Source organism: Eumetopias jubatus, unplaced genomic scaffold, assembly GCF_037043125.1.
Source record: "Eumetopias jubatus isolate StellerSeaLion01/CBP00866 unplaced genomic scaffold, mEumJub1_p1.0 scaffold_15, whole genome shotgun sequence".
Taxonomy (NCBI): Eukaryota; Metazoa; Chordata; class Mammalia; order Carnivora; family Otariidae; genus Eumetopias; species Eumetopias jubatus.
Window position 1 is genome coordinate 93909782 of NW_028274821.1, and position 24067 is coordinate 93933848.

Consider the following 24067-nt stretch of genomic DNA (forward strand, 5'->3'; position numbering starts at 1 on the left):
ACTCGTTTGGTCCATTTGCACTTCTTTTGGGTGTATACCTAGGAGCAGCATTGCGGGGCGTTGGGAGTTCTTGGGGCAGATTTCAGACTGGGTCTACTTTCTCCATACACAACAGTTGGGCCACTTACCATATTCCATTTCCCGGAACCTCCTGTCCTGTCTACACAGCCCAGGGCCCGACACTGTGCCAGGTGGGAACGAAGCCTCCAAACTCAGCGAGGAAATCTTGGGCTCGCACTTGTGCTTGGGAAGGCCAGGCCTGCAGGGGCGGGCAGCACCTCGCAGCAGAGGGGGGCGTCAGACTTTCCTTCTGTTAATCTGGTTTGAATCCACTGGCTGGGGTGGGGCCGGGTGGAGGCAGGAGGGAGGGAGGGAGGCCCATGTGGGTGGCTGGCAGGGGGCAGCCCTCTTAGCAGTACTCCCTGGGCTTCGCAGAACCTTCCCCACTCCCTCCATCATCCCCGGCGGTGCCCCTGCTCAGAGGCTTCTGTGGCTCCCTTTGCCCTCCTGCTGGGGTCTGGATTCCCCACTGTGGCCTCTGGGCTCCTCCCTGTGCACCTCCTGCCTGCAGCGGGCTCCCGGCTGCCATCCCTTGGTCGGGTAAGTGGTGCCCTGCCCCTCTGACCAAGACAGATGGGGGAGCCTAAAGCCCAGTCCTGGCAGCCACGTCACCCCAGACCCAGGAGGCCCCTGCAGGGGGGCTGCGTGCTCCCTGCTCGTGGCCATGTCCCCCGGCTCCCCGCTCGGGGCGTGGCCCACACAGATGCAGACACTGCAGAACCTCTGAGCGGCCAGGGCTGGGTGGGCTTCATTGCCCTCCATCAGAGGGACCAGAGGAATTGCTGGTTCCCTCGGAGCAGAACGGCCTGCCCTCCCTCCAAGAAAGGGAGCCAACGCCACAACCAGGTTTAGCAAAATCGGGATGACCATCATTACTTTTATTGCAAATCAGGTAACAAAAAAAAGATGAAAAAAAAATACAGCAATTTCATCACCTACAGTTTTGCACGTAGATAACTTTTTTAAAAAGTTTCCTTTTTCTGTAAACTACACTCTATTTTTACAAAACACAGTAAGAATCAATATCTTAGGGCATGTTTGGTCATGCCCACTAGGGATGGCACAACACTGCCCCCCGCAAGGCCGGGGAGGCTGCCTGCAGGAGGCAGCGGGAAGCCTTCCCTGGGTTTGCTCTTCGGAGCTACGGTCCAGGCGGCTGCAGGTCAGGTTGCCAGGCCTGGGTCGTGAGCAGAGCCATGTTCTGACATCCCTCGTCAGCATGACCCCCGACAGACTTGTTCGTTCAGATTTTTTAAACAAAATCCATCTTTAAAAATGTACTTACAGATATTTACTTTGCCACAGGCTTATACTTGATATTGCAAGAATCTGCTCCCTCCCAGGGCACATGCCACCCCCCCCCCCAAGACTGGGAGGGGTGGCCCTTGAGCTGGCTCCCATGGCCCTGGGGGCACCACCTCAGCGGCTCGCACCCTGGAGCTGCGCCAGGCCGTGGGATGAGCCGTCTCTGCGAACCGAGGCCGGACACAGCCGTGTTTCTCCAAAGCCTGGCAGAGGTTGCTCCGGGAAGTCTCTCGTGAAAACGGGGCCTCGAGCTGAGCCTAGGCCCTGTGCTGCCGATCCATCGGGGTGGCCCAGGCAGTGTCTCTCCGCAGGAAAGGGCAGGATTCCTCCACATGGCGTCCCAGGTGGGCTCCCCACAGCCACCTGACTCCTCACTCCTACACAATGCTTCAACATCCAGGCTGGGGTGGGGGCAGGGGAGCTTCTAGAAGGAACAGGAACTCACAAGACCAATCAACAACTGGGTAATACTGAACCCGAAACAAAGATTCATGATCGGTACCATGAAATGTATTCGTGGGACACCCCAAGAACACATCTTTAAAAGCATGTTTTCAAAAAAATCATTTAATAAAAAGCCACCAAAATGTATAAACCGTATCATTTTACATTTTACGTTCCTATTTTAGATGCAAATTAATCCACGTGCCAAAGGTGTGACAAAGGTTCTGTCTTATTGTTTGCGTCTAGATGCATCTCCTCGCACAAGGCAGGTGATGCGTGCAGGAGGCTCGGGGCCGGGTGCGGGGTGGGGGGCATCTGGGGACCTGGCAGCAGGCCCAGGCACCCTGGCAGCTTTGTGGACGATGCTGGTTCAAACCTCCCTTCTCCAACATCGTTTCTTTTTGGATTTCGAAGGGGGAAAAAAAAAAATCAATAAATAAATGGCATTTATAAATCATGAATCTTTGTTTATATTTTACAAATACGTAACAATATTTATCGTAAGTAGGAAAATCCTGGCTGAAAACTAGTTTATTTTCTTGGAACAGATAAAAGCTGTTACCTGGAACCATAGAAAACATTACGTATAAATAAAAAGGCAGTGTTTCCTTGTAAAATAAAAGTACATAAATAAATACTAAAAAAAAAAATTAAAATCCTTGTCCTTTTATTTTGTACAAAAACATGTTTCTTAAGAAAAAGCCCCTTTGGTCCGTCCCCGTGTCCGTGCGGAGCACGCAGACGCCCCAGCAGGGCTTGGGAAAGGAAGCGCAGGGTCCCTCCGGGGCGCCGGCTGTTTACTTGAGCGCCTCTGGAATGTGGGCGATGTGGGACTGCGTGCTGGTGGGCGGGCTGGAGATGCCCTCAGACCAGTCAGACACGTGGGAATGTGGTGATGAGCTGGACCACTGGTCCGGGGACTCGGGCGACGGGGTGAGGAAGGGGTGCTCGGGCACCTGCAGCTGGTGGCTGGGGGTGTTGTCCGCAGGTGAGGAAGAATAGCTGTGCTGCGAGGGCGGGGTCAGGAACTGAGCAGTGGTCATGGGCGGGGCCAGCGTGGCGGGCAGGGCCGTGGGCAGGGCCTGGCTGTCCTGCGGCAGGATGGTGTGCACTGCCAGGCCGCTGGGGCCCAGCGGCTGCACGTCCGCCTGGCTCGGCTCCCCGCCCAGGAAGCTCCGGCCCAGGTGGCCACCGGCGGCCGAGCTCACGCTGAGGTGCGGCTGCGGCGGCAGGCTCTGCGGCTGCTGGACGTTGGGCGGCTGCAGGTTTTGCTGCGTCTGCAGGCCGGGCTGCTGCAGCTGCAAGTTCTGTTGCTGTTGCTGCACCTGTTGCAGTGGCTGGGTCTGTACCAGGTGCGGCTGGCCGGCCAGGCGTGTGTTGGGCAGGGCCTGGTAGCTCATCATCTGGGACAGGGCGGCCGTGGTGGAGAGGCTGCCGTGCAGCGGGCCCATCATACTGTGCTGCAGGGCAGGGGCCTGCGTGCTCAGGGGGCCCGACGCCACGTTCCCTCGCAGCGGGTTGTACTGGTTTGGCACCAGGCCGTTCTGCAGCCGGGACAGCCACTCGCACTGGCCATTCAAGCCCGCGGCCCCGCCCACGGTGAAATTCACGGCCCCGCCGCCGCCGCCGGCACCCGCAGTGCCCAGGACGGCACTGGTGCTGGAGGCCACGGGCAGGTGGGAGAGCCGCGGTGGTCCTGCCTCAAAGGCCAGCCGGCCACCCGCACCCAGCGCTGCCATCTCGGGCTTGGCAGCCACACTCAGGTGGCCAACACCCAGGTGGGCGTCAGGCATGCCGGGCAAGTGGCCGAGGGGCACGGACGGGGACTGCTGGAATGGAGAAGACAGGAGGGGCGGCGAGGCCACGTCCGACAGGTAGCCGTGGGGTGACTCAAGGGAGTCCACGGGCGACAGCACGCTCGAGCTGTCCAGCAGGCAGCCCTTGCCGTCCTGGGATTTCTTCCTGCGTGCCTTGAGGTCCTTGGCCTCCTTGCCGCCACAGGCCAGGCCCTTGGTGCTGGGCTTGCGGGCCTTCTTGCCCGGCACGGCCGGCTTGAGGTTGCCCAGGTAGCCATTGGGAGAGCAGAGCGGCGGGGACAGGGTAGGTGCGCCGCCCAGGGCAGTGCCGTGCAGCTGGGGGCTGCGCACCAGGCTGTACTCATCCAGCAGCCGCACGATGTCGTGGTGCATACGCTCCTGAGCGATGTCGCGAGGCAGGCGGTCCATGTGGTCTGTGATGTCCCGGTTGGCGAAGTGGTCCAGCAGCACCTTGGCTGTCTCGTAGCTGCCCTCCCGAGCAGCCAGGAACAGGGGTGTCTCCTCCTGGGAACGGATGGGGGCAGGTGAGGGGGTCGCCCACACCCACGCCCCCTCACCAGAGGGACCGCGGCAGAAGAACACTCATGTGGGCTGTCCCATAACTCCGCTGTTAGCTGACCGGACTAGGCCTTATGAACGGCCGTAAAAATCTACCTCCCGAGTCCCGCCCTGAGGCAGTCTGTGGGACTCTGTGTTCTAAATCACCGGGACTTCACCTGTATGGGGGACACAAGACCCCGCGGGAAATCTAAAGCCGTGGCCTCTCTCTTGCCTTCAGAACAGCAGAGCCGCAAACAGCGCAGCAATTTCAGGGGCTTGAGGACCCCTGACTTATGTCCTTGAGCACCAGGGTGGGAGTGCCCCATCCCAGATGGTCCCCAAGTGAGCCTGATGCCTTAGCTCCTTCCCGGAGCCTTGGTTTCCCTGTCTGCCACATGTCTCCGTGAGCTTCTGCATGGCGAGGTGGTGGGGAGTGTGTGGCCTGATGGTGCCTCCCTGGCTCACACAAGGCTTTGGCCATGGCCTGATGCCCTTCTGGCACTCCCTGCCTCTCTGAGGCTCAGCCTCCCCAGTGGGAGGCACGGGGTCACACCTCACCTGCAGGGGACTCAGGAATGCCTGGGTCCAACAGCTGCTGTGTCCCCCAGGAAGGAAAGAGAGAGACCCAGGCGGGATCAGGGAGATGTAGGCACGGCCCGGCTGCCAAGGAGCTGGGGTGCCTGCCTGCACCCGATGAGCACTCAGAGCTCAGACTGGGTCTGCAGTCTGCCATGGCAGTAGCGAGCAAGACGGGCCGAGGCTTCATGTGCAGGAAGATGGCCACTCACCTCTGCACCTGGGGGCCTCACAATGTGCCGAGCCCCACACCCACCAGTGCTCGAGCTCTCTCTGTACCATCTGCATCAACCCTCCCTGCCCAGTGACTGCCAAGAACAGAAGGTGCAGTGCCGGTCATGGTGCCTGAGCTAAGATGGCGTGCGCTTGCTTGAGAGGTGTCAGTAAGCACGCGGAAACAGGCTGAACGGCGAGCGATGCACAGGCACCGAGCTCAGGGCTCCTCACGGGGACTTCCCAGGTTAGGAAGTCAGAGCCCAGGGGTTTACGCAGGGGCTTGGTGTTGCTGTGCTCAGAAAGGGGTGGTGCTGGTGGAGGGACCTATCAGCCTCACCCCGCCCCCGAGCCTACCTTGTTGTTCTGCATGTCTTTGTTGGCCCCGTTCTTCAGGAGCACGATGGCAGCCTCCACGTTATTCACGGCGGCGGCCCAGTGCAGGGCAGACTTGCCTGCATGGGGAAGCAGAGGGTAGTAGGTTGGGGCAGCCCGGGCGGCAGCAGGCCCATCTCCACGGGCCGGGTCGCAGTCTGCCTTACCCAAGTCGTCCACGGCATTGACATCGGCGTGCGAGTTGATCAGGTCTTCCAGCATGCCCTCGACAGCCAGGCGGGCCGCTAGGATCAGCGGCGTCGTGCCGTCGTGCATACGGGCGTCCAGGTCCGTGGCCCGGTTCCGGATGAGGATCTAGGTGACAGGGAAGGTCTCAGGCTGGGCAGACAGGGGTCTGAGGCTGCCGGCCTAGGACCAATACCTGGGAACCAATCCGCAATACCACAAAGCCTCTCTTGGGGTCTGTGTGGCCCCAGCCAGCGTGGATGGCGGGAGGAGAGCAGGAAGGGTGGAACTCCACCGGCCACGGCTGGAGGGGGTCAGGGGCCGGGGCGCTGGCTGCACTGCCCCCACAGACCTGCCCCCTCGATGCCCAAGTGTGGCCTCATCTCATCCTCGCCCCGGGCCTGGCTACCACCACCACCACCCCAGGACACAGAGGGTTCAGTCCCTGCCCAGCCCCGGTGGGCAGAGCCACGCCTGGACCATGGACTCAGAACCGCTGAGCTATGCTGCGTCCATCCAGGACACAGAGGTGCAGGCAGTCCTTCAGATGCTGCTGCATCCTGGGTCCCAAGTGGGAAGGATGGTCACTGTGCACTGGTGGGGGAAGGGGCGGGGTGCCAGGCAGCGTCACGGCTGGCCTCACTCCCACGAAGTGCCCACGGGAATTTACGTGTCTGCACGCCGGAGAGGCTGTCAGGGCAAACAGCCAGAGCCTGCCTCCAGGGGCTCGTTGACCCAGTGCGCCCTCAGCCAGCCGCACTGCCTGACTTCTGCAGGACGACGGTGCATCACAAATCATTATGTTAACAGCTCTGCAACGACTCCCCCAGTTTCTGCCCCGTCTGGTCTGTCTGTTCAGCGCAGGGCCGGCCAGGGCCTGGGGACTTGTGGCAGGGGACAAGCCGGTGCAGGGGTAATCCCTGAAACCCACCCTATGCCTGGGGTCCCAGAGAGGCCAGAGCCCCGAGTCCACTGCAGCCCTGAAACCCTTCTCACCGCCACAAGCTATGCCTCCAGCCAAGGCTGACACGGAGCCGGGACGCCATGCCGGGCTGCCGCCGTGGGACCGGGAAGCGGTCTCGGGTCAGGGCGCGGACGCCCCGTGCCCCCCTCCCCCCCAGGTCACGCCGACCTCCTGCAGGCCCGCCTCCAGCCTGCCTGCCCTGCCAGAGCCTGACCTGGAGCTGCGGGGTTGCGGGGCAGACAGCAGCCGTCCCCAGGGGCAGGCGGAAGGCCACGCGCGGCTGCCCACCTGGAAGACTCCCTGTGCGTCGGCAGACACGGCGGCGTGCAGCGGGGTGCGGCCCATGTTGTCCTGGATGTTGGCGTCCGCACTGGCCTCCAGCAGGCGCTTGGCCGCGTCAGACCGTGAGTAGCGGGCAGCCAGGTGCAGGGCGGTCTCGCCAGTGCGGTCGGTCTGGTTGTGCAGGCTGGCTCCCTGGTAGATGAAGTCGGAGATGACGGCCGGCGCGTCTTCCTCCTCCTCGCTGTTGCCCGTCTCCAGGCCCCCTCCGCTGCAGGAGGCGATCATGAGGGGCGTGAAGCCGTCTGTGGGGGAGCAAGGGCTCCGTCAGGCTGGCGGGCTCCCAGCAGCAGTGCCGGCCGGTGTGTCGAGGGTCCCGACTCGGTGGGCAGCATGTGGACGTGCGGCCCAGCCCGTGACACCCTGCGCCCATGGCCATGCCGCCCGGGGTCACCAAAATCAACCTGAGCTTCCCAAGGGACAGAGCCAAGGCCAGCTGCCAACAGGCCGGCGGGCAGAGGCGACCCTGTGGCTCTGCTTCCTAACCTGCCTGAGATCTTCACCGATGACCCACCCGAGACGAGACCACGTAAGAAATGTGTGCCTAGGAAATCAGCTCCTCGGGTGTTTCAAGAGAAGGAATTAATCTGATGGACAGAGAGCCTCCCCCAGGACGGAGCTGGCTAAGAGCAGACAGTCTCCCAAGATGGCCCCTCCTGCTCCACAGAGGGAGCGCCCTTGTCCCCGCCCCGTGCTCAGCTTCCAGAACACCGACCCCCAGCTGGCTGCTGGACCGGACCCTAACCCGAGAGCCTCTGGGGGGGCGGTGCAGGCGGCCAGCTGTGCACCTACCTGGCCCTCGGACATTGACGTCCATGCAGTCGGCGTCGGCTTCGCCCTGGGGTGGCGTGGGGGCCATGGCCGACACACGCAGGTCGGCAGCGTCCAGGTGCTGCTGCGTCCATTGCCGGTGGTCCGTCTGGTCGTCCAGGTCGGGAAGAACCACTGGCTCCTCGAACTGAGGAAGGGGTGAGCAGAGGGCCCCGTCACGTGGGGGCCGGGGCAGGGGTAGGGCCGCCCGGGGAGGCCCAGGAGCCCACTGGACTCACCCGGAACTTCTTGGCCTCGAGGTCCTCGTCCCCCCACTCATTCTGGTTGTCGTCCATGAGAGCGCCATCTGAGGCGTTCTTCAGGGGCCTGGAGGCGGGAGGGCGGGGAAGCGAGACTGAGCGGGGCTCCCCCTGAGGCTGCGGCTCAGGCGGCCGCCCGGGGCCCTCACACTGTGTGAGGTGAGGCCCGTGGGTCTGCAGGGGTGGGCCCCATCTCCCCCAAGCCCCCCAGAGGCTGTGGTGGCATGCACTAACTTGAGGCCCACGGAGTCCTCGCCGAGGGGCTCCCGCCGCTTCTTCTTGCTGGCCTCTGAAACCTTGAAGCCTTCGGGGAACCAGAGCTGTCCATGCTGCCGCCGGCGCTTCCGGGACAGCAGCACCCCACAGCCCACGAAGAAGAGCAGCACGAAGGCGGCCACGGCCACGTACATGAAGTGCAGCTGCGGGGGTGGGGGCGGCTCCACGGTCTCACCTGTGGGCGTCCGGACATCAGGCGGCGGCTACGCGGCAGGCCGGCGGCCGGGGGGCAGCGGACTGGCTCCACGGCTGGGCGCCTCCTCACCCGCTCTCCTCCATCCCGCCCCCCAAAATAAGGTCATTTTCTACGCGATTAATCAGAATTGCAAACTATTGCTAAATTCTCTCCTGCACCAGCCGACTATCTGGAGACGGCTTTTACTTTTTTCTCCTTTAAGGGAGAAGGATTAGCCAACTTCAAATCACTGCACTTGCATTGAGCTGTTAAGACAAAGGATTTAGGGGGATTTTCGAGATACAAACTTCAACACTTCACATGACACCGATCAATTCTTCTCCCTCTCTCTCTTTTTTAAAAAGCTGTAAAGATTTTGAAATAATACCCAACAAAGAAAAATCGGGAATGAGCGAGGGGAGAAAAAGGCTCCCACTTTCTGGCAGATGTGTCCGTCCCCTGGGCCAGCCGCACCGACAGCTGTCACTACGGGGAGGGAGGGTGCGCCAGGCAGAAAATCCCACAAAAGTGCCTCCTGAGCTCTGGATGGCATGACACGCACCCGTGGGCGGAAAATGGCACAGAGAACAAGAACGTTTGGGGGGGTACTGGGAGTGCCCCCAGGAGGGCACCTGCTCCCTCCCAGGTAGACTTTCCTTAGAAGCCAGGAAACTGTCCCTCAGGGAGCAGGGCTGGGGCGGGCTACTCACTCTGCACGGCCTCGATCTTATAGGGGATGTTGAGGCTCCCCAGTGAGGCGAGCGCGCCCAGGAAGGCGGCCACGTCCGTGGCGCTCTGGAAGCATTGTGAGGAAGACTGGACACACTGCCGGTTGTCGATCTCCAGGTAGACGATAGATCTGGGGGCACAGCCAGGTGAGGAAGCTCAGACCTCAGGTTTGCCCCCTGCAGCCGCCCCGTTTACCCCTCAGGCCCACAGCATCATCCCAAGGTAGGGGGAGAGACCACTCCCAGGATGGGAGAGGTGGCCTGGGGCCGCAGGGAGCCACGCCTGCACAGAACCACCCTGGAGGTGGACAGTGCTCTCTCCAACCCACCAAGCCCAGCACCGGCACACAGTAGGGCTGTGACACCTGAGATACCCCTCAAAGTGCTCTCCCAGCCAGCCCTGCTGTCCTCCACTGTCCCACTGGGAGCCATAAGCATCCTTTTCCCATTGCAGAAGAAGAGAGATTTCAAGAGTCTAGTCCTCATCTGGGAGCTGACCCCAGGCGCTGAAGCACCTGCCAGGAGGTGGGGGGTGGGGGGTGGAGGGTCGGGAGCTTGGACAGGTGGGCCCCAGAAGTCCCGGTCTTGTCGGACCCTCCGGCTCTTCCACCATCAAGTTGGGAGCGCCCAGGGGAGCCGGCTGGAGCTACTCACCCGCGGATGTCCATGGGGTCCAGCTCCCTGCGCCGGCGGCCCGCCCCGCCGCGCGGGAGCAGGGCGGCCTCCACTCGGTCGAGCAGGGCCCCAGGCGCGGCCCAGCCGTCGGCCGCGCGCTTGATGGGGTGTTTGCGCAGCTCCTCCTCGTGGCCGTAGTACGGGAAGATCATGGGCTGGCCATGGGCGTCACGCTTGAACACCACGTTGGTGTGCAGCAGGCGGCTGAGCTCCCGCAGGAAGTGCAGTGAGTTGTTGCGCAGCTGCGCGGGCGGGGTCAGCACCACCAGCACGAGCGCGCCGGCCGCCAGCCGCTCGGGCATGTGCTCCGCGCAGTCCAGCCCGTCCCACTCGCACTCAGCGCTGTTGCAGCCCTGGTCGCAGTGCCCGTCGCCAAAGTGGTCCTTGCAGTACTGGTCGTACAGGGGGCTGCGAAGGACGCAGGCACGCTCAGGCCCCGGCCCGGCCCCGCCCACCCGGCGGCTCCTCCCGGAGCCCTGCTTCCGCCGGCCTCCCCACCTGCACCCCACCCCCAGCGCCCCCTCCCGGAGCCCCCCTGCACCCGCCTCCCCACCTACGCCCCGCCTGCACCTGCTTCCCCACCTGCACCCCACCCCCAGCGCCCCCCACCCGGAGCCCCCCTGCACCCGCCTCCCCACCTGGGCCCCGCCTGCACCTGCGTCCCTACCTGCGCCCACGCCCGGAGCCCCGCCCCATGCCCAGGCTCCTCCCCGAGCCCCGCCCCCGCCGACTCACTTGCACTGGCCCTCCACGCGCTGGCAGTCGAAGCCATCGAACAGGCAGCCCACAGAGTTGCACTGGCTGTCGCAGCGGCCGTTGCTGAAGTATTTCCAGCACTGCAGTGACTGTGAGCAGTTCTGCCAGGGGTCGTTGAAGTTGAGCGAGCAGTCGCCGCCGTCCCAGCCGCACGCATGGTTGTTGCAGGCCAGGCTGCACACCTTGTTGCCCGCCTCCTCGCGGCACTCGGGCAGCTCGCACGCCTCCTCGATCTGCGGCGGCGGGATGTCGAGGCCCAGGCCGCCCCCGAAGCTGTAGTCCAGGATGTGGCACAGGAGCCCGTTGAACTTGGCAGGGCACAGGCAGCGGTAGAAGGGGCTCTCGGCGGTGGGCTCACAGCTGCCCTGGTTGTAACAGGGGTTCCCGCCCACGCAGGGGCTGCCGGCCGGGAACTGGCACTCGGGGCCGGTGAAGGCGCCCAGGCACAGGCAGGTGGGGCTGCGCGGGCCTGAGATGCACGTGCCGCCATTGAGGCAGCGCCGGCTCCCACAGGCGCGTGCATCGTTCTCACACGTGGCGCCCTCGAAGCCCTGCGGGGACAGGTGGCGGCGGGGCGTCAGGGGGCCCACAGCCCACGCCTTGGACGGCACATTCACCCCACATACGAAAGCCCCGGGGCTGTCAGGGGCGCTCCGGGAGCGGGGAGGACACACAGGGCACTGAGCCCTGGCGGGCGAGTGTCGCTGGGTTTGCCAGAACCGAGCAGCATGGACCGCATGAATGTGGGCTCACCCACTGTAACCCCGATGTGGGCCAGGGAGAGCGGGGCGTGGCCAGTCCCCGAGACCCCTTTGAAAATAAACTTCCCCCAGAAAGCCTGGGTCTGGGAGCCAGGAGGACGAAGCCCAGCTCCAGCCACCTCCCACCCTCTGGCCCTGGGTGTGTGGTGGCAGCGAGGGGGCACTCTCCCACCCCCCGCAGCACCCCCACGGCAGCACCTACCGCGGGGCACTTGCAGATGAACCCGCGGGCTGTGTTGGAGGCCACGGCGCAGGTGCCCCCGTTCTGGCAGGGCCTGCCTTTGCAGCCGTTGATGACCGACTCACAGCGGCGGCCTGGGGACCAGAGTGGGAGTGAGCACTGGCCCTGCCCTGCCCGGCCCCGGCCCCGCCCTGGCGTGGCACCCACCGGTGTGGCCTGCGCGGCACTCGCAGTAGAAGTCATTGACACGCTGCACGCAGTTCTGGGTGCCACGGGCGTCACAGGGGTTGGACAGGCACTCATTCACATCGCCCTCACAGCGCTCGCCCACGAAGCCGGGTGGACAGGTGCAGCTGTAGCCGCCCACCTGGTCCACGCAGGTGCCGTTGTTAAAGCACTTGGGGCCCCGGGAGACGGGGTCGATGGGGGGACTGCAGTCGTCCACGTTGACCTCACAGTGCACGCCTGCAGAAGCCCGGGTGCCATGAGGGAACTGTGCTGGCCACACGCTGGCCCAGTTCCCTCCTGATGGCGCTCCCCCCGGCTAAAGGTCAGGATGGGACCACACAGATGCTCAGGAGAGAAGACGTGGCCATAGGGCCGCACCCCACACTGGCTGCCGGGTGCCAGTGGCCTGGCTGGGCTCCCTCCCTCGGCTCCTACCCCACTCAGCCCCAGGCGGCAGAGTGGAAGCCTGGACTTGGTCTAGCATGCTTGTGGCTAATGCCCAATGCGCCCACCTCTCCCTGGACCCCAGCCCTGGGGTGTGGCCAAGTGCTCACCCTGTGTGCCCCGGGGACAGGAGCACTTGTAGGTGTTGGTGAGATCGATGCAGGTGCCCCCGTTCTGGCATGGCTGCGACACACACTCGTTGATCTCCTCGGAGCAGTTCACCCCGTGGTACCCGGCCACGCACTGTGCAGGGAGACAGACAAGGGGTGGGGGCCCGTGGCTCAGTGGGAGGTGGAGATGTGGCCCTCCGCACCCTGTGTGGGCCGACAAGGGACCACACAAGCTACCCTCTTGACCAGCAAAGGCTTGAGTTCCTCACACCCAGTCAACCCAGAGAGAGACCCCCGCCTAGTGAACTCTGAGAAGGGCCCTAGTAAGCTGACAGTCACTGCCCAGAGCGCAGGCTAGAGCTTGTCTCATGGAATAGAAGTGGGGGGCCTCAGGGCAGGTGTCAGCTGGGCCCAGGGAGAAAGCTCTGGGGAAAGGGGCCCAGAGGGAAACCCCCCATATTTCTGCATAGTCTTCCTCTTCCACGCTCCCCCACCGACACCTCCACCAGACAGTCTTCCCTGATCATCACAGCCCTCCCTTCCTGGGACCGCACCTGTGGGGTTTAGTCTTCCCTGCTGTGTTTGCTCGCAGCCTAGGGCCTGGCATGCGGTGACAGTCCCAGCAGACCGCCCCGCCCCCAGGATGGGTGCCCACCTCACAGGAGTAGCCACCCGGGTAGTCGGTGCAGGTGGCCCCATTCTGGCAGGGGCTGGGTGAGCACTCGTCCACCTGGTCCTCGCAGTAGCTGCCCGTGTAGCCTGCCTGGCAACGGCAATGATGGGTATTGCCTGCGTCCATGCAGAGGCCCCCGTTCCGGCACAGGTGGGTGACGTTGATGTCTGTGGGGAGGCAGAGGGCGGGGGCGTGAGGCCTGGGGCCGCAGCTGGGGGAACCCCGGGGGGGGGCGCGCACGGCCAGTTACCTTGCCGCTGGGCGGCCACCTCACAGGACACGTTGGGCACGTCGCAGTAGAGGCCGGTCCAGCCACTGTGGCACTCGCAGCGGTACCGCGTGTTGGTCTGCCAGCACCTGCCACCGTTCTTGCAGGGCGAGGAGTCGCACCAGCGCACGAGGCTCTGGGGACAGCAGGGGGCGCCCGTACTCACACTCCCCACCCGGCCTGGCCCCCCCGGCAGAGCGCAACACACTTCCGCCAGACAGCCCTGTGCCCAGGGTGGGCAGCCCACCTACAGACCTGGAAGCTGAGGCCTGTGGGACCCCCCCGCCCCTCCCCTGGCTCGGGAGCCGCCTGGGGCTGGGGCCTCACTCCCTTTCTCTGGGCCCTTGGCTAATCCAGAGCCACCTTTCCTTTTTTTTTTTTTTTAAGATTTTATTTATTTGACAGAGAGAGAGACAGTGAGAGAGGGAACACAAGCAGGGGGAGTGGGAGAGGGAGAAGCAGGCTTCCCGCCAAGCAGGGAACCCGATGCGGGGCTCGATCCCAGGACCCTGGGACCATGACCTGAGCCGAAGGCAGACGCTTAACCAACTGAGCCACCCAGGCGCCCCCAGAACCGCCTTTCCTTGAAGGAAGATTTATCTTTGGAAGTAAACTACTCTGTTGGGAGTTTTTGTAACAGGTATCTTATGTGAAAAATCTTCAAAAAAAAAATACATCTTTAATATTTTTGTATATTTTCTATAAAAAAGCTGGTTTTTAGCTGCCTCCCTCCCCTGCTTCTTGCTCTCTCTCCATAAACCTCTGGTCCTGACCCGAAAGGCCCCGCTCCCCACTTGCTTCCTTTGGAAGCAGCACAGCCTTGGGCCGGGCCCTGGGCTGGCAATCGGGGTCCCTGTGAGCCCCACGCCCGCCTTCCTCAGCAGCGTGGGGAAGCCGCCGTGAGCGGGGCCCAGCAGTGTGGCTGTGACGATGCGCTGGGGGCGGGCGCCCCGCTTGCGGCCTCCTCCTGTGGGGCCCCCCTGCAGCCCGCTGCCTCACCTGGCAGTTGAGGCCCGTGTAGCCCTGCGGGCAGGTGCACTTGTAGGTCCCGTAGCTGTCCTGGCAGGTGCCACCGTGCAGGCAGGGCCGCGAGTCGCACTCGTTGATGTCATGCTGACAGTAGCTGCCCGTGAAGCCCGGCGGACACAGGCAGGTGAAGGAGTTGATGCCATCCACACAGGTGCCTCCATTAAAGCAAGAGCTGCAGGTGAGCAGCCAGGAAGCCGGGTGAGCGGGGGTGGGGGCCCCGCCTGGGCAGCTCCCCCTCGACTCAGACTGTGGTGGGAGGGCCCAACAGCCAGAGCAGGCAGGGAGGTCCTGGGCTAACCTCAGGGCCGGGGACCTCGGGCTCTCCCGCCACCCACCACCCACTTCCTCTGTCTTCACAACACGGGCATGTGGCGGCAAACGGAAAAACGAGGACGAAACCAGAACCCGCGTGGCTACCGCAGAGAGGACCGTGTCAGAAACAAAGGATGAGAACACTGAGTGCAGAGTTTCCTGGCAGCCCGGGCAAAAAAGGAAACAAGATGGGTCACAGAGCTGGTGCCGTGGGATAGAAGGGGGCGCACCAGATCTTCAGGAGAAACCGCCAGGGCTCCTGGTTCTCACACGGGCCAGCAGACAAGCACCCAGGGGACACTGCGCGGGAAGTGAGAGCCAGCCCAGTGGATGCCCGCTGGGGGCACCGTGCACTGGCCCCCGGCCTGCGTCCCGGGTCACCCCGCGCAGCACTCGCCTCTCTGTGCAGTCAGGCGTGTTGTTCTCACAGTGGATCCCGCTGAAGCCCGTGGGGCAGGTGCACGTGTAGCTGTCCACGCAGTCTGTGCAGTTGGCGCCGTGGCGGCACGGGTTGCTGGCACACTCGTTGATGTCCTCCTCGCAGAAGGCTCCCCGGAAGCCGGGCAGGCAGTCGCAGAAAGCTGTGTTGATGCCATCAGTGCAGGAACCGCCATTGTGGCACGGGTCTGGGAGGGGACAGGCAGGCAGGCTGAGGGTGGGTACCACCACTCTGCCAGGGGGCCAAAGCTGGGGGCCCACGCTCCCCGACACGCTCCCAGGCCCCAGGCTGCAGGGCAGGGGCGGAACGGGCAGGCTTAAAGACCAACAGGGCTGGCGGCACCATCTCCCCTGCTTGCTTGGTGGCGCCAGACAAGACGCTTGGTGTCTCGGGTCTCAGTGTCCTGACCCAGGGTGGGGGGCTAAGAGCCCTGCTCCTTCGTGGGGTCACAATAAGGACTGGTAAGGACACGCGGGTGGAGGAGCTCCCAGAACCCACTGGGAGGTGCCAGCAGTCTGGCTCTGGGGACTTCTGGGGCCACCCAGGACCACCCTCCTCGGTCCATGCGAGGCTACCCCCCCCCCGCAGCGTGACCCAGGCGTGCCCCCAGGCACTGCCACATCGGTCCTCCCATTGGACCCCAGCCAGCTCCCTGCCCCATGGCCGCCCAAGAAACGGCCGGTCCAGGAGTAGCTCAGAGGGGCCGAGCCGGCCGGGCCACTCACTTGGCCAGCAGTCGTCCACGTCCGTCTCGCAGTTGTGCCCCGTGTAGCCCGCGCGGCAGCGGCAGCGGTAACCGCCGTTGGTGTTCTGGCACGAGGCACCATTGCGGCACGGGCTCTTTACACACTCGTTAATGTCGACCTCGCAGGTCTGTCCTGGGGGGAAGGGGGGGTGTGGGTTCAGCCCCCGCCTTCCAGGCCTCTCCCCCATCCTCCCAGCAGCAGGGCCTCCTGTGCCCCAGGACAGTCCTCCGTGGACACCCCAGGAAGGAAGGGCTCTCTGACTTGCCACCCCCCCAACCTCGAGCCAAACAGATGATAGAAATGCAGGGTGGGAAGGGCCCCATCAGGCCCATTTCTGCTTCCAGAGGCCCTGCAGGTGTGGCTCTGCTACCCACTGGCTCATCTCCAGGCCTCCTGCCCCAGGGGGACGCACCCAGGCAGGGCCACGGGGCAGGAGGCCTCACCTTGCCAGCCCGTGGGGCAGATGCAGGAGAAACTCTCATAGTCCTCGGACTCTTTACACACGCCCCCGTTTCTGCAGGGCCCAGGGGCGCACGGGGCCAGCACCACCTCACATGTGGCTCCTAACGGGAAGGTGAACAAGTGCTGAGACCCAGGGAGCCCTGGCCCGGAGGGTCCCTGTCCCACAGCATCTCCCAGTGGCTGGCCCTATGGTGGGTGAATGGGGCTGCACTGGGACCCCAGGCAAGCTCCTGGCTGGGTCAGGACCCAAACCGGGGGCCTGAAGACAGACGAGAGAGATGCCCGGCTCCCCGACAGTCCCTGCAGGATACAGCCTGGGTCCCCACCCCTCAGGAGCGGACTGGCGGCCCCCGACCACGTCACAGGGGCCCGGCCTGCTTCCAGCCTCACACCCTCTTCTGGCCTCCAGGAGGCCTGGGAGCTCTTCCCAAGGGCTCTGTGCCACGGGCAGCCAGCGTCCAGTCACGGAGGCCACAGAAGCCACCGAGCAGAGGCTGGGCAGCAGGGAAGGAGCCCCAGCGGCACAGGACCCCGGCACGGGGAAGGGAGTCTCGCTAGGAGCGTGTCACACTGGGGTGACTTTCCTCCACGAGAGCCCAGCAGACAGCCTTCCTGTTTACAGCCGTGGGGGCCGATTCCCGGGGAAGAAAGGAAGCACTATCTTCCCTGTGGCCCATTATCTCCCTGGCCTGCTGGGGTGATTTTCCAGAGCCTTTCTTTCTATCTGTTTCCACAGTGACCTAGGCAGGCAGGAAATTCGCCAGAGTTTCCGACAATTGTGCAGAGGGAAGCAGGAAGTGGGCAGACGGGAAGCCGGTCAGCACAGGCCGGCTCCTCCCCACCAGGCCCGCCAGCCTCTGATACTGTGTCCAAAAGGGACCCGTGTGCCCCAGCGAGGGCAGCTATCAGCCAGGAGCTTCCTCACCCATGCAGGAGAAAAAATCCAGGCCCCCGGCTTTGGTCCACGAAAATACCACGCTGGCCATGTGGCCTATGGCCACACGGGTCACAGGCTGCCTAACTGCCAGCACAGGCCCAGGCCCCCATCGCACCTGCCTGGCCACACGGGGCCGCCTCCAGACCCCCAGGCGGCGGCCGTCCTGAAACCGTCCCCAGTGGCAGTGCCCTCTGCCCACTCCCAGTGGGACCCAGTGGCAGGAGTAGCTGTGGACTTCCGTGTTTTAGCCCCCTCTCAATCTCCACAGAGGGGACCGTTTCCTGCGATCCTGCTGGCCGGGCCAACGGCAGACGCCAGGACGCCCAGGGAAACGCCTCCCGCCTCGCTCAGCCCTCACAGAGGGCTCCTTGTTCCCCGACACAAAGAAGGCCCGCCGTCAAAGGGATCCCTCAAGCCCGGCCAGCAAGGTGGGGGGGTGCCGCTTGGCCCCCAGGGGCCCACGCAGTGTGGACACCGGGCCGTGGAGGCCAACCGCCCAGGCCCAGCTCCTGGCTCTGCTGCGGAGGACCCCAGCTCCTGGGTGGGCCGGCCGACCACACCAACCGTCTGGGACAGACTCCTAGTACAACGTCTCCCCAGCGTCTTGTGTGTTTGCTGCGAATCTGGCAAGGCCAGCCATGGGGGGAGGCCCGAGTGTGGCCAGGCCAGCCCCAAGAAAGCCATGCTGTGCCACACTGCCGCACCCCCCACCCCGGCAGCCCGGGGCCCACCAGCCCACCCTCACCTGTGTAGGGCAGTGGACAGTTGCACTTGTACCCGGCCACGTCATCGATGCACGAGCCCTGGTTCAGGCATGGGTTGGATGCACACTCATTGATGTTGGTTTGGCAGTTGGGGCCTGGAGAGAGAGCGCCAGTGGTCGGCGAGCCCATCACCGCGGGGCCATGGAAGGATCCTGCTGCAGGACCCTCCTTGCCACCCAGGCTGCAGGCAGAGCCCTACGCCGTGCCCATCCCGGCGGCAGCCGGTGCCCATGGCGGGAGGGAGGCAGTGCGGGTGGCCCCAGAGCCCCCTGCCCGGCCCACTCCTCACCACTGAAGCCCTCGCGGCAGGTGCACACGTAGCCGCTGGTCATGTCTCGGCAGGCGCCGCCATTCGCACACGGGTTGGACTCACACTCATCGTTGTTCACGTCACAGTTGGCCCCACTCCACCCAGGGTCACAGTCACACTTGTACCTGCAGAGTGGACCACAGGGCGGTTTACGTGCGCCCACGCTCCCAGCTCTGCCACCACCCTGCGGTCCGACGCCACAGAGGGCCTGGTCCACTCCGGCCCTCAGAGCCCCTTAAAGTGGGGGTAACAGCACCCCCCTCGCCTGAGACAGGGGTTACATCACCTCTGGGACAGCGCCTCATCCAGGCCGGGGTCAGGCCACGTGCCACTCGGCCCCCACGTGGCCTTGAACAGAGAGCAAGGGCTCCCTGGCCATGTCAACAGCCCACCTCCACAGGGCAGTGCTGGGCACACAGTGGGTGTCAGAGACAAAGCGAGCTTCAGCCGCCCCGTGCCCTCGCCCTGCCAACGCCGCGTGTGCACTTCTCCCACACCGACCGGTTCCCCAGCTCTGGGTGTCTCACACTCAAGTGCTGGTGTTGGCACAGACGCCACGGGAGACGGGCTCAGGCACACACACGGTGCCCCCATCAGACGCCCGCCACGTGGCCGGGCTGTCACCCATCAACTGGGGGTCCCGAGACCCTCTGCTCGAGACTGAGGACGTGCCGGAACGGCTCACAGAGCTCAGAGAAAGTGTACTTGCCGGGTTAGCGGTTAATACAAGTTGAAGCTCAGGAGCAACTGAATGGGAGAGACACGGGATGAGGCACAGGGGAGCCCAGGCCTCCCAGCGCGTCCACATGCCCAGAAGCTCTCCCAACCCCTGGGGGACACGGGCGTGCCTGATAAATCTCTGGCCTTGGGGCTTAACTCAACCTCCCGCCCCCCTCCCCTGCTGGGAGGTCACAAGGCTGGCCCCCCAGGTGCCCGTCTTTTGGTGACCACAGCCACCTCGTTAACGTGAACTCCGGTGTGGTTCAAGATGCCCCTTTCCCCGCTACGGTTCAGGAGCTGGCTCAGCAGCCAGGACAAGGAACGGGACAGGTGAGCACATCACAGAAATGTGGGGTGCGGGAAGCCCGCACACGTGCCTCAGGTCACCGAGACCTGAACCCTGAGCCGACCATGCCCATGCCAGGCTCTGGGGAGGAGGGCCAGGCCAACCATGTGCCGGGGGTGGGGGGCTGCGGCTGCAGCCCGTGTGCGGCTCTGCTCCCCCCCACAGCACCCCCAGCCCGCACCTACCCGTTGAGGCTGTCCCGGCAGGCCCCGTGGATGCAGGGGTCACTGCTACACTCGTTGACCTCGGACAGGCACGTGGGGCCGTGGTAGCCCTCGGGGCAGCGGCATGTGAAGCTGTTGACACCATCCTCACAGGTACCCCCGTGGTGGCAGGGGTTGCCCGCGCACTCGTCGATGTTCACGTTGCACATGCTCCCTGTGGGCAGTGGTGGGGGAGCTCAGACACCCACGCCCCGGGGCCCCCCAAGCCCCCCTCAGAAGAGGACGAGCTTCAGTGAGCAGGTTCTGGCCCCTTGGAGCCCCGGTTTCCCCCTCTGCTGAACGGGTGAGGACACCCAAGCCCCCTCCCTGGTCCTCCTAAGGCGTAAAAAGTCTCAGCTGGGGCTTCCCACGTGAGCGCAGTGGCCTCAGGGACAGGGCCCACGTCATCCCAACAGCCCAGACGGGCCTCCAGGGTGGACAGTGGTGGCGGCAGACACAGAACATGCGCCCAGGAGTCTGGCTCTGACCAGAGACAGGAGGGTCGAGGGTGCCCATCCCGGCACCGGTCAGAGCCCCGGGGCCCCTGCGCTCTCCGCCGCGGTCGGCCGCACCCTGCTCTCCGTTGCGCCTGAGCTGGCCCGCCAGGGCCCGGGAGGGACAGAGTGCGCGGGCCGCTCACCCGTGTAGCCGGGCTCGCACGCACACTCATAGCCGTCGATCTTGTCCAGGCACGTGCCCGAGTCGCAGGGGCTGCTGACGCAGTCGTCCAGGTTTGTCTCACAGTTGGGTCCTGGCGGTGGGCAGCGCTGTGGTCAGCCCTCTGGCCCCCCCGCGTGCCCCGCCCCCGCTTCCCGCCCCCGCCCCCCCAGGCACCTGTGGTCCCCTTGAGGCAGGAGCAGAGATAGGCGTTGTCGCGGTCCTGGCAGGTGCCGCCATGCCGGCAGGGCTGACTGTGGCACTCGTTGATGTTGCTCTCACAGTGGTGACCTGTGTAGCCCGGCCGGCACAGGCAGGTGAAGGTGGCCACCCCATCCTTGCACACCCCATAGTGGCACGGATCAGGGTCACACTCGTCGATGTCCACCTCGCAGTGCGGCCCCGTGTAGCCTGCAGGGCAGGGCCCGGGGCGTCAGGGCGGCTGCGGCCGGAAGGCCACCAAGCGGACCTGGCACTCTTGTGCTCCCGAAGGGGAGGACTGGAGCGTGCCTTTCCTCACGGACTGCCTCCCGCCCCCTTCCCCGGCCCCACACCTTCTGTGCACACGCAGGTGTAGGTGTTGGGCCCGTCCAAGCACTTGGCGCCGTTCTTGCAGGGCGTGCTTGCACACTCGTCCACGTCATACTGACACAGATGTCCGGTGAAGCCTGTGGCCGGGGGAGGGCTGCCATCAGATGCAGTGGGTGACAGGGGCCCCTGGCTGAGCCCCAGCCGGACCAGAGCAGGGAGTTCCTGGGATGGGCTCCCCAAAGCCTGCTGCAGCCAGGAATCAGGAGACCTCCTATCTCTCTTTTTGCCCCCTTTCAGCTCCTGCCCCGCCAAGAGGGGCCCTTTCCCCGACTGACCCCAGCCGCTATGTCTACAACCATGTCGGACTGTGAATGAGGTCCCCCAGTGTCTGCGATGGCCGATTTATACCCTGCAGGCCCAGACTCTGACCTGCAAATACCTCCCGGGGCCCGGGGCTGGCCCCTGGACCTACAGACCCCGCCCACCCCGAGCTCCTCAGGCCCTCCTGACAGTCACGTCCACTGTGGGCCACGTCCACTGTCCATGACAGGCCACGCCCGCTGCAGGGGGCACAGGCCAGGCCGACTCCCTCCCAGCTGCGAGCCCTCCGAGTGCCGGGCTGACACCTCTTGCCCACCTACGCCCCTCGGGGGTCTGGGGAGTACACCGCTGCTCCCAGGGCGCTCATCCCCAGGGAACTGCAGCACCCAGGAGGATTTCTAGGCCCTGGGTGCCCCTCGCCCCCCCCAGCAAGGCGGGGAGTCAGCACCCCCTGCCCAGCCCGGCCCAGTCATTCCTGAGGTGAAGTCCTTGCAGGCCCGCCCCTGGGGCCCCTGTAGGGAGAGGCTCGTGCAGGACAAAGCCCAGGGCCCCCCAGCGGAGCGTCAGGGCTCCTGGGCCAGTGCCCCCGGGGAGGGCGGGCTCGGCGGCAGCCCTGCGGGGACGGGCCTCACCTGTGGAGCACTCGCACAGAAACTCGTTGATTTTGTCCAGGCAGCGGCCGTTCTGGAGACAGGGGCTACTGGCACACTCGTCCGTGTTGACCTCACAGTGCACGCCCTCGTAGCCTGGGGGTGGGGGATGGTGAGGGGGCACTGGGCCCATGAACAGCCTCAGCCGGCCCACCACAGCTGGGGGCTCCATGCAGAGAAGTGGTCCCTGGCTCTTGCTGCCCGTGGAGCCGACTGCCTGGCACCCCCACGCGTGCCCTCCCGTGACTGGCCCGGCACCCCGGGGTCCACCCTCCCACCCTGCCCTGGTGCTGCTCTGCGGGCTGGTGCCCCGGGGACTGGCCCGGGTGGCTGTGGAGGCCGGGGGCGCTGCAGGGCCCACCCTGATGGGCTGGAGGCTGGCTCCACATACCAGGCATGCAGATGCACTGGAACTCCCCGATCTGGTCCAGGCAGGTGGCATCATTCTGACACGGGTTCGAGATGCACTCGTTGACGTCGATCTCACAACGGGGGCCGGTGTAGCCTTGTAGACACTGGCACTCAAAGGAGCCCAGCGTGTTGATGCACTTGCCCGCGTGCTCACAGGGGTTGGCACCTGGTGGGGGGACAGGGGGCACACAGCTCCGGTGAGAGGCTGCTTCAGGCACCCTGACCTCCGGACCGTCGTGGGGCAAGCCCGCCTCCCCACCAGACCGGGAACGCTCATCCAGCAGCCTCCCCTGCTGTCGGCCGCCCCGACGCACCCAGCGAGCACTCGTCCACATCCTGGCTGCAGGCCGGCCCCGTGTACCCCGAGGGGCAAGTGCAGATGGCTTTGCCGTTCACAGGGTTGGTGTCGCAGTTGGAGCCCTCGTTGCAAGGGTTGCTGATGCAGGCGTCGTTCAAGTGGCACAGCAGGCCTGGGTGGGACGGCGGCGGTCAGCAGGGCACCCGCCCCAGCCTGGGGACGGCAGGCCTCCCACAGCCACGCTGCCCAGCGGCCCCATCAGGCCCACGACGGCGGGTCGCTCCAGGAGGCTCGTCAGCAGCGGGCCTGCCCCCGTGCGCCCCCGGCCCTCCTCCCTCCACCCGCCACAGCTGTGCGTCCGGGTGACAGTGCGCCCTGCCCCCTGCTGGTGCTCACCCGTGCGGCCATGGGGACACTCGCAGTAGAAGGAGGCCACGCGGTCGTGGCAGGTGGCGCCGTGGAAGCAGGCGGCACTGGCGCAGTCGTCGATATTCTCGCTGCAGTCCTCGCCTGTCCAGCCGTTGACGCACACGCAGTTGTAGCCGCCGTGGCTGTTGTGGCACGTGCCGCCGTTCTGGCAGGCGTTGGGCATGAGCTGGCACTCGTCCACGTCCTCGGTGCAGTACTGACCTGCGGGGGGAGGGGGCCAAGGCCGTCGGGCTGGGCGAATGCCGCCAGGGCCCTGGACCGCGAGGCGCGGGGTCCACCTCCTCGGGAAGCCTTCCGCCCACCGCCAGCCCGAGCCTCTGCTCTGCTGCGGGCACAGGGGCTCGGGGGGGTGGGGAGGGCCACGCTTGTCCGCCATCCAGACGCGAGCCCTAGGCTGGGCCCAAACCCAGGGAGCCCGACTGCGGCGCGGGGCCACCGGGGCCGGGCTGCGGACAGTGCGGCCACTGGGGTGGGGGCCTCAGAACCCGGCCACACTTCCCCCGGGGTAGACCGGGCGGGCAGCCCCCTCCGCCCCGAGCCGGTCCCGGCGCGCACCTGTCCACTCTGGGGGACAGCGGCAGTTGTAGGTGTTCACGCCGTCCACACAAGCACCTCCGTTCTTGCAATTGTTGCTTGGACAGTCGTCCACGTTCTCCTCACAGTTCTGGCCAGTGAAGCCTGCAGCAGGAGGAGCCGGGGGCACGGTCAGGCCCTGGCCGCAGGGTCGGACGCCATGGGCCCGCTCCAGTGTCTTCCTGGCTGGACCCACACACCCTGCTCTGGGCGGGGTGCTGCCCCTCCGAGGCCTGTGCTGGGGTGCCCACCACCCTGGGGCCCTGGGGTCCAGGCCCTGCCCCCTGCTCTCCCTGCTTCCCATGTGACCAGGCCCCCCACTCCAGAGCCCACAGGTGACACGTTCCTCTCGTGAATCCCTTGGCCCAGGGCTGGCTAATTAGACAGGGACTTGGGAACGTGGGACTCTGGAGGTGCTCCTGGAAACATCCTTCTGTAGCCGAGTTCCCTGTGGCTGCCTCCAGGCCAAGCACCATGAGGGGGGCTCCCAGGGCACCCCGTGGGCCCGCAGCACGTGCCCCATCTTAGTGGACTGCCCTGGGGCTGGGGGGGGGGGGGTCTCCAGGCAGGGGACTGCAGGAGGCAGCGCACACACGTGGCCCTCAGCTTCCCAGGAACAGAGGTGTGGTTCCCCAACATGGGGTCAACTGCCACATGGCCTCCACGCCAGTCAGCCATTAACCCGCTCAAGTCCCGCTCGTTCAATCATCAACCAAGAAAGGTGCACTGGGCAGGAGCCCAAACCTGCAGCCGGTTACTAATTAA

At 65.0% G+C, this 24067-nt stretch overlaps 1 protein-coding gene across 1 annotated transcript in view; it reads right to left on the reverse strand.

Annotated features, from left to right (window-relative positions):
- Positions 1-903: 903 nt before the first annotated feature.
- The window catches only part of NOTCH1 (notch receptor 1), a 44053-nt gene continuing 20889 nt past the window's right edge, over positions 904-24067 (reverse strand). Inside the window, exons 5-34 of the mRNA XM_028094868.2 lie at positions 23285-23407; positions 22697-22930; positions 22317-22472; positions 21983-22168; positions 21574-21687; positions 20644-20757; positions 20267-20500; positions 20073-20183; positions 19415-19607; positions 18143-18288; positions 17835-17948; positions 16134-16253; positions 15670-15822; positions 14903-15131; positions 14164-14365; positions 13147-13300; positions 12879-13063; positions 12224-12356; positions 11649-11906; positions 11463-11575; positions 10479-11050; positions 9723-10151; positions 9051-9199; positions 8124-8340; positions 7869-7956; positions 7612-7777; positions 6769-7064; positions 5498-5645; positions 5313-5410; positions 904-4130 (exon numbers count right to left, since the gene is read on the reverse strand). Of these exons, the coding sequence (XP_027950669.1) occupies positions 2607-4130; positions 5313-5410; positions 5498-5645; positions 6769-7064; positions 7612-7777; positions 7869-7956; positions 8124-8340; positions 9051-9199; positions 9723-10151; positions 10479-11050; positions 11463-11575; positions 11649-11906; positions 12224-12356; positions 12879-13063; positions 13147-13300; positions 14164-14365; positions 14903-15131; positions 15670-15822; positions 16134-16253; positions 17835-17948; positions 18143-18288; positions 19415-19607; positions 20073-20183; positions 20267-20500; positions 20644-20757; positions 21574-21687; positions 21983-22168; positions 22317-22472; positions 22697-22930; positions 23285-23407 (6959 nt within the window). The 3' untranslated portion in view covers positions 904-2606. The remainder of the gene's footprint in view (positions 4131-5312; positions 5411-5497; positions 5646-6768; positions 7065-7611; positions 7778-7868; positions 7957-8123; positions 8341-9050; positions 9200-9722; positions 10152-10478; positions 11051-11462; positions 11576-11648; positions 11907-12223; positions 12357-12878; positions 13064-13146; positions 13301-14163; positions 14366-14902; positions 15132-15669; positions 15823-16133; positions 16254-17834; positions 17949-18142; positions 18289-19414; positions 19608-20072; positions 20184-20266; positions 20501-20643; positions 20758-21573; positions 21688-21982; positions 22169-22316; positions 22473-22696; positions 22931-23284; positions 23408-24067) is intronic.